This window comes from Galeopterus variegatus, unplaced genomic scaffold (assembly GCF_000696425.1).
Source record: "Galeopterus variegatus unplaced genomic scaffold, G_variegatus-3.0.2 Scaffold1855, whole genome shotgun sequence".
Classification (NCBI taxonomy): domain Eukaryota; kingdom Metazoa; phylum Chordata; class Mammalia; order Dermoptera; family Cynocephalidae; genus Galeopterus; species Galeopterus variegatus.
The window spans coordinates 210598-219297 of record NW_007727966.1 but is presented as its reverse complement, the minus strand read 5'-3'; the positions used below and the strand labels follow the sequence as shown (position 1 = coordinate 219297).

Sequence of the window (8700 nt, the reverse complement as noted above, 5' to 3'; positions counted from 1 at the left end):
CCTGCCACCTGGGTTGGTTATACTTGTGTGTGTGTGTGTGTGTGTGTGTGTGTGTGTGTGTGTGTGTGTGTGTGTGTGTCTGGGTGACAGCAGGAGCCCCAGGCAGCCACCCAACACCAATACCACCACCACCACCCTCCCAGGAATGGGGTGAAGCCCAAGACCCCACAATCAACACCCCACTGCTTCCCCCTAGGGAAACAAGAGCTAAAGTTTAAGCACATGATGGCCATCCAAGGTGGGTTCTAAGCTGAGCCTCACTTTACAGATGGAGATGAAGTGTGCATGTGGCAGAGAGGGGATCCTGCTCCAGGACTCTCCGGTAACGTTACTAGCCTCCTGGGGAAGTGGGGATGCAGCAGCTTGCAGGATCCCTCACTGTCTGCACGCCCCCCACGGGCCGCAGGGCAGGAAGCACCTGGTCTGGAGCGGATGCACAGGGCACCCGGTTCCGGTCTGGCTTCCGCCACCGCGGCCCAGGAGAGCTGGGCCAAAGAAACCAGGCGGCAAGGAGGCAGCGGCGCGAGGACACAGCGGCGCGAGTACACGTGGAGGCTCCGTGTCTGGAGAGCGCGCCTGCGCGCGTGCCCGTGGCCGGGAGCGCGGCGACGGTGTTGGCAGAAGACAGGCACAAGTCCCCAGGGGCGAGCGCACGGCTACCGCCCCGTGGCCGCCTCGGGAACCGCAGGCGCTGGCTCTCGGGTAGCTAACGGCTGGGTGTGGCAGAGGGTCAGACCACCGTGCACACTCTGGTCAGCTCCCACCTCCCATACAGCCAGAACACCCCAGTCAGGAACAAACAACCCCCCCAGATGGCAGATATACTGATGGACAGAAGAACAGTCCCTAGTCATGGCCATATAGATGGGCAGAGCCCCTCAGGGAGATGGACAGATCAACCACAAGCAGCCTCCCCACTCAGACAAATGACAATCAGAGGAAGGTAATATCTCTTTATTGGCTCAGTCTACGCCTGGCCCAGGGGTGGCCCCAGGCCCAGGGGGATTCTGGTTGGAGGTCTCTGGACAGTCACTTGGTATAGCATCAGCAGAGGCTCTGGGTGTTGGGGGGCTGTGGGAGTAGCAGCACTCATCCCCCCGTTGACAGGTGCCCTGGTGGGAACAGGGTAAGTGTGAACCCATGCCCCAGAGCTCTCCCAGCCCTGCCTTCCCCTTGACCTAGCCCTATTGCCTGGAGGGTACCCATGTATCCTACAGTGGGAGAGAGACAGGAGGCACCTCACCTCCTTGAACCTCTTGCAAGGAAATGTCTTGAGCCGGGCAGCCCGCTGGGCCGGGTCTTCAGTCGGTTCCTTTCGCTTATTCTGGAGCAGCCTGCGTCTCTCCTCCATGGCTTCGTCTGCCACCTTGCCCCTGTGCCAGGAGATGGGGAGCTGGGACCTCATATGGCCCTTGCCCTAACTGAACCCCACCCGCATGTCACTGCCACTCACCCTGGGCGGGCACGGGGCCGGGGACCCCAGTTGGCCTCTGGGTTGATCTGGAAGCGCTTGAGTCCTCGCTGGCGGGAGCTGGGGTTGGCATCCTCCCGGATGGTGAAGTTGGCCTGCAACCTGCAGGAATGGGGATGGGGGCTGGGGGCAGCAACCATGCGGGTGTGTGCGGACCACCCACGAGGCCCACCCACCTCAATGTAGCACGATGTGTCTGCCCGTGTCAAGATCTTCTCATTCAATTAATAAACATGTTTATTTTATTACTGTGTGCATCCACTGTTCTCAGTGCTGGGAGTGGGAGTCTGTGTGGAGTGAACGAGGTGGGGAGAGAGTGGAGTAGGATGAGGGCAGGGAGGTGACAGGCCAGACTATGTAGGTCCTGGTGGGCTGCAGGTAGGACTTCTACTGGGTGATGTGGGAGCCATGGATGGTTCTGGGTAGAAGAGGGATGTGCCCTACCTCGGGTATTCACAGGTGCCCTCCGGGCACAGTGAGAACAGATAGTGGTGAATAAGGGAGGGTGGGGCAGGAAAGGAGAAGTGGAGAGATTCTGGATCTCACTTGAGATCCAGATGAGCGTGTGTCTGTGTGGGGAAGTGTCTGTCATCTGCACACATGTGTGCTTCCTTGGCCTATGGGCAGCCCTGCTCCCTCGTGCATGCGTGTCCCTGTACCTGGGCTCCACACTGAGAATGCGGAACGCTGGGCTGGTCTCTGACAGTCGCTCCCGTTTCACTGGACACTCCTTCTCCTTGGGGCAGAGGTCAGAGGTCAGAGGCTATTGGGCCACCGCCTGCTCTCCCACTTCCATTGGGTCAGCCCCGCCCTCACCCAGCAGCGCATGATGTCCCAGATAGCTGAAGCAGGGGCGTCCGTCTTCACTGCGTTCTTACAGGCGTGGGAAAGCGAGACCCGGAAGCCAGCATGGAGGAGGGCCGACCTGGGGACCAGCAGGGACCATGAGGGGGAGGCTGGACCCTAAAGCTGGGGCTGACGTGTGGGTGTGAGCCGTGTCGTGTGCACTGGCACGGCTGCACTTCTCCCAGTAACTACGTGCAAGTGATTAACATAGTAAGTCTATCCCCTGGTGAGGGCTCGGGGCTGCTGGGTTCTGTTCTGAGCACCTGTGCATGAGAAGCCCTGGACTCCGATGGCCCAACTGGCCCAGGGCCACCTCCTCCCGGCCCCAGGGGCCCTCACCGTAGCTGCAGGAGGCTGGGTGTGTTGCAATGGATGGTGCTGCTCAGCTGATCCAGCGTGTAGTAGAGAGGCACGTCTGGGAGCTCCTGCCAGGGGAAGCAGATGGGCATGGGCGGCCGGTGAAAGGGACCGGCACCAGAAGAGCCCCCTCCCTGTCACAGCCAGGCTTCCACCTCAGTGATGACGCTCAGGACCCCTCGGATCCGCTCGGACGTGTGGAAGCGGCTGGGGTTGGCGCTCACAGCCTCCAGGACACGGCTCACGAAGTCCAGGTCATGGATGGGCTCTGCCCACATGGGGCCACCGAGCTGTGGACGCACAGGGGACAGGTGAGCAGGGAATGTGACCTCCAAGACCCCTGCTCCCTCACCTCCCCTGGCCCAGCCCTACCTGATGTCGCTGCCTGCAGTGCTCACACTCAGGGGTCACCGGGGGACCACAGGCTGCAGAGAACTTGACCCTGCATGCAGAGGGGCCAGAGGAGCTGGGCTGTTAGGTGGCAGCAACCCTGGGATTCCCCCTTCACCTTCTTCCCCAGCACGCCCTTGCTCACCGGCCACCAGGGGCTCCTGATGCTTTGCCGAGGCGCTGAAGGTGGAAGGCCCCACAGCCCACACACTGGAACACCAGCGCCTGCTTGCTGTGGGGAGCCGGCGGAGGGGAGGTGACATGAGTTCCAGCATGCTAACCACACCCCAACTTCTCCCTCAGACTGGCTCGGTCCCCTTAGAACCCTTTGCTCCCCCAGGCACAGACATGTCTCTTCTCTCCAATCCATCACCCCTCCTCGCCACCACCAGGCTGACCTGGCTGAGGCTTTGACCTTGGCCTGGCCAGTGAAGACGCGAACAAAAACACGCACATAGAAATCCGCACTGATGCTGAGCAGTGGCACCACGAAGCGCTGGTAGCAGTTGGCACGGAGGTCCAGGCTGTGCAGGACAATTCTCAGGGCCTGGGGGCAGAAGAGTGGGCATCAGTCCTCTCTCACTGCCCCCTCAGGAGCCATGCATGATGCTCATAAAGGAACCCGGCTCCCTGGGTTCCAAGCCTAGCCCCGAGCACCCTGGCTGTGAGACCCTTGACAAATGAATACCACCTCTCTGTGCCTCAGTTTCCTCATCTGCAAAATCACAACAGTCCCTGTCTCTTTGTGACCCTGTTGGGGGCATTAAATGACTGAAGCACACAGGCCCAGTAGACTGAACCAATTCTGATTAGCATCGCTGGCACGCCTTGCAGTGTGTGCTGTGGAGGGAAGACCTGTGTTCTGGCCCCATAGGGCTCTATGGTCAGGCAGTGGGGACACTGGGCATTGCAGAACTGCTGGGATCTCCTCCTTGTCAGGGGCTGCTGTGAGACTCCAACATGGGAAAGGAGGTGGCATTTCTCAGACTGATCTTAAGAAATAAGGACAAGAGCCCCTCCTTTCCGGGTCCCTTGACATAGCCTGCCCCAACCTTGTCGAATTCCCACAGCAACCCATTAGTGTTAGTGCCATCATCACATCCATTTTACAGATGCAAAAACCGAGGCCCAGAAAGGTGAAATCACTTGGCTAGAGCCACCCACAAATCTAGAATTTGAACTCAGACCTGGAAAAACAGCCTTAAAAATTTTTCTTTGGGGGCCGGCCCCGTGGCTCACTCGGGAGAGTGCGGTGCTGATAACACCAAGGCCACGGGTTCGGATCCTATATAGGAATGGCCGGTTTGCTCATTGGGTGAGCGTGGTGCTGACAACACCAAGCCAAGGGTTAAGATCCCCTTACCGGTCATCTTTTAGAAAAAAAAAAAAAAAATTTTTTTCTTTGGAAAAGTTGTTACAATACAGAATCCTAGGAAGAATGATGTGACCACCTGCTCTTACCCTGGGTGAAACCACTGCCCCAAAGTGATCATGATTAGAAACCCATACTCTTAGGAACTATGCAAGTTAAAGACATGCTTGTCATTAACAACTTGGGATGGATCTGGCTCTAGCTGCCTAGAGGAAGCTGAGTAGGTCTAAGGGGTATGAAGGTGTGCCTGGGGGGTTCAGAACCTGCCCCCTCACCTCCCTGTCTAGCTGGGAGGGCCCCTCACCATCTCATGGCAGGCCCGGCTCTTGAGGGCCATGGCCCCGTACTTGCTGTAGCATGTTTCTCCGCTGTTCCCTGCCAGCACCGCCATGTCCGTGCAGGTCACGCACAGCAGCCCTGCAGAGAAGGGCTGGGCAGTGAAAACCCTCCAAACACCCTGAGCCCTGCTCTGTACCCCTCCTCAGCCCGGCCTCACCTCCTTCGCTCACACTCTGCACAGCTGCGTCCAAGAAGTGGACAGGGCTGCCATAGGGGTCCAGGTCGATGACATCAAACCTCTCCGACACCCTCTGGTGCTGGTACATCAGCATCCTGTAGGAGAGCAATAGGTCCTCAGTCTCCCACACCAGGTACCTGCCCTGTCCCCTACACATGTTAATTCCCACAGTGAGGTGGTTTTGGTTAGAACTCGGCGGCCAGCTTCCCAGGTTCAGGTCCTGCCTTGGCCATTAGTTATGGTTTTCCTCCTTAGATGGGCTCAGTCTACCCATCTATGACAAAAACAACGACAATAGCCAATAATGATATAGGACGTATATACCTAACACTGTTTCAAGCAGTTTATAGATGTATTAACACATTTAACTATGCCAAAGAACCGCACGGGCTACTGTTGTTTGCTTTGCAGATATGGAAACACAAATGCTACCTTCTCAACAAAGCCCACCCTCACCATGTAATTTAAAATTGCACTCAGTTGGTTAGAGTGCAGCCTTTTAACGCCAGGATCATGAGTTTGGATCCCCATACCGGCCAGCCACCAAAAAAAAAAAAAAAAAAAAAAAAAAACCCTCACCACCTTCCTCAATGCCCCCTACCCTCTATTTTTTCCATAGGACTTTTCACCTCTAGTTTATTTACAACATAATTTACTTAATTTGTCATGATTACTTTTTATCCTATTGTATGTATTGTATGTATTTCCTATTAGATTCCAATAGGGTCAGGAAAATAAAATTTATTTTTCTATAAAAAGTCAACTAGGATTTTAGGCTTTGTGAGCCACATATGGTCCCTACTGCATATTCTCTTTTTTAACCCTTTAAAAATGTAAAAAACATTCTTAGCTTGTGGGCCATAAAAAGCCAGGCTGTGGGCCCCAAGACTATAGTTTGCCAACTCTGACAATGGTCACGGATTTTGTCTGTTTTGCTTACTCATGCATCTCTGGCAGGAACAGTGCCTGGCACATAGCAATGAATGGAAATACGACGGTTCATTTGATTAATGAAAGAAATACAAAAAGTTAAGTAGTTAAGTCTAAAATGGAGACCATCATGGTACTTATTTCTGGCACAGAGTATGGGCTATCCAATTATTATTTACTACTTAATCATCACAGAAACCCCTGCAGAACTACTGTTCTTGTTTGACAGACAAGGAAACGGACTCAAAGAGGCTAAGTCACTCGCCCAAGGTCATGCAGTGAGAATAAGCCAGAGCCAGAATTTGACCCCAGGTAGTCCCTAGGCCACCCCCTAGGCTGTGCTGCCCAGAACCTACCTGGCATCGGCCTGGCTGGGCTGTACCAGGTGGGCCACGTTATTGAGCTGCACATTACGACGAATGAGATCCACAGCCTGAGCAGAGGAGTCATTGGCCACCACAGATCGGAGCCCAGGTACCTCTCGGGCAAATCGAATGGAACGTAGACCTGAAGCTGCCAGGCCCTCCAGCACCCACAGGCCTTCCTGTTGGAGTAAGCAGGGAGCCCCACTCACACCTATGCCTCCACCCTCCTCTGGGCCCCACCTCCTATAGCTGCCCACCTCCAGGAGCCCTCCCTCCTGTCACCCACTGGATTCCCGGGCTGCCACCTCCTGTGCTCAGGTCATACCTCACAGATCTCTCCCACAGCAGCCGTTTGAGGTTGGTCTCCTGGGGCCAGATTTTCACCCTCTTTCAATTCAATCTTTTCCTCTTCTTGCTCCGACAAGTCCACGACCACCTTTTGCACATCCTTCTCACCTGGCACCTTGACTGCAACCAACCAGAGGCACGAGTCAGGGGGTATCAAAGCCCCCTCTGAGAAACCTCCCATTAAATCTTCATAATACATAAGATTCATGGAAGGAAATCTTCCCAAAGTCCCTGGGGAAAGGCTAAAGGAGCAGAATCCCAGACCTGCTATGTGACTGGTGTCTTTCTGGAGGTTGGGGGTGTGGGGTGGGGGGCAGGAAGGGAGAGAGCTTTGTGTGAACCACACCCACCAGAAGTCTGGACCTCCACTCACTCTGGATTCCTTTGGCCCCAAGTTGAATGCGAGCAAACTCGGTGATCACAGCACATCTGGTGGGAGACGGAGGATCAGCTCATAACCCCTCATCCTCACTGACCCACTCCCCTCTGCCAAGTTGACCCCTGCTCACGTCAGGTCCCGGTTGAACTCCTGCACCGGGTTGTAAAAGACCTTGTTGGCGCTGGGGAAGGCGATCTTGGCGGCCCCCTCGGTGACTGTCGTCTCCTGGGCTTCACGTAAGCGCTCTTCTCCGCAGGGCCTGCTGCCGTTCTCCATCGGTGCTGGATTCGGCGGCCCTTGGGGCTGCCCCTCCATAAATCGGGCTCTACAGAGACTTCGGGCGGAGCGGAGAGTGAGGCTTAGCCACAAAACGATCCTCGTATGGGACATCCACGCGCGGGCGCCTCTGATTGCCAAGTCTAATTCGGGGGGCAGGGGTGGGCATAGAGAGAGGATCAGAGAGCTGCATTCCGGGGCCAGGGGGTGGCCAGCGCATTTAAAAAGTAGAGACTAAGGACCCCCTGCGGCCTCTGTAAGATGACGTCCCCAGTTTTCGGGAGGACTGGCCTTTGCAGATTCGGAAGTCCTCGAGCGGGCCCACCCCCAACCCAGACCACTCCCTGCACCGCCCAGGCCCTCTTCACCTTCTCCCGGCCCAGAGTACCGAATTAGTTTCGGTGCACGTTTCCCGGATTAGGACCTGGGCGTCGCCATGTTGGCACAGTGGGAGGGCCGTTCACGTGACATAATTAGCCAATCAGTGATGCCACCTACGGTGGGTGGTCCGGATCAAAATACAGTACAGAAAGGTAGCGCGCTGAACGTGCTGTACGGGTGGCCTTAATTACAGCGGCTTCCCTGGGAGGGAACTCATAACTAGTCCCATTTCACAGATGCGGAAGTTGTGGCTCAGAAAAGGGGCGGTAAGCGGAGAAACTCAACACCTATTGATCGTCTCCTGTGTGTTGGGTGTTGTATCGTACATATTATTTCAAAGCACCCTGCAGGGATAACTCAGGCTCTGGGATCGGATTTACTGGGTTTGTAGCCCAGTTCCACTACGTGCTCTGGGCAATTTCCTTAAACTCTCTGGGCCTCACTTTCCTTACCTGTTAAATAAGAATCTTAGCCTCCAAGGTAGAGCAAAGATTAAACGACAGAATGCCTAGAAAGTGTGCAAAGCAGACACTCTCACATAGTAAGCCCTCGATAAGTCCTAGTCGGTGTGTGAAGGCAGGAGAGCATAGTGGTCCTGCCTGCCTGGGTTCCAGTCTCAGCTTGCATTGTTAGCTGTTCTTAACTCTGTGGTTAATTTTCCCTATTTGCAAAATGGGCAGAACCTTTTAACGTTCGTTATTGAGTTGTGGTGAGAATTAAACTGGTTGGCGCAGGTAAAATGCTAACAGGACCTGGTATCGCTTAAACCTCATGAAAGTCTTAGCTTTTGTTATCGCTTCTTGAGCCTGGGTTTATATCCTGGCACCTGCCACCACTTCCTTGCTGTGTGATCTTTAGGTTTCTTCATTTCTCTGTGCCTCTCTTTATTTTCTATAAGTGTTTGTGGAATAGTTCCTACCTAAAACCTCCTAAAAAGTGCCTAAAACCGTGCCTGGCACAATAAAAGCAGTCATTGTTTTCGTTTTACAGGAAGCTAAAGTTTGGAAAGGCAGAGGGACTTGCCCTAGGTCGCGGGACTAGAAGGTGGCGGGATCAGGACTTGAACTG

At 54.9% G+C, this 8700-nt stretch overlaps 1 protein-coding gene across 1 annotated transcript; it reads right to left on the bottom strand.

The window, feature by feature from the left end:
• Positions 1–938: 938 nt before the first annotated feature.
• TRMT1 (tRNA methyltransferase 1 homolog (S. cerevisiae)) lies at positions 939–7708 on the bottom strand. The gene is made up of 17 exons (XM_008579308.1): positions 7620–7708; positions 7106–7394; positions 6970–7025; positions 6574–6716; positions 6240–6427; positions 4933–5048; positions 4741–4853; positions 3463–3611; positions 3210–3296; positions 3047–3116; positions 2830–2964; positions 2657–2742; positions 2288–2396; positions 2131–2207; positions 1454–1573; positions 1244–1373; positions 939–1112 (listed from the first exon to the last, which is right to left on the bottom strand). The coding sequence occupies exons 2-17, from the start codon at positions 7363–7365 to the stop codon at positions 963–965; spliced, it is 1989 nt and encodes a 662-aa protein (XP_008577530.1). The 5' UTR covers positions 7366–7394; positions 7620–7708; the 3' UTR covers positions 939–962.
• Between the last annotated feature and the right edge of the window lie 992 nt (positions 7709–8700).

Coding starts and splice junctions, on each gene's coding strand:
- TRMT1 (XM_008579308.1), bottom strand. CDS start 7,365: ATGTCCCATACGAGGATCGTTTTGTGGCTAAGCCTCACTCTCCGCTCC. Junction 6,717..6,969: donor TGGGGCCAAAGGAATCCAGA/GTGAGTGGAGGT, acceptor GGTTGGTTGCAG/TCAAGGTGCCAGGTGAGAAG. Junction 2,208..2,287: donor GGGACATCATGCGCTGCTGG/GTGAGGGCGGGG, acceptor CTCTGCCCCAAG/GAGAAGGAGTGTCCAGTGAA.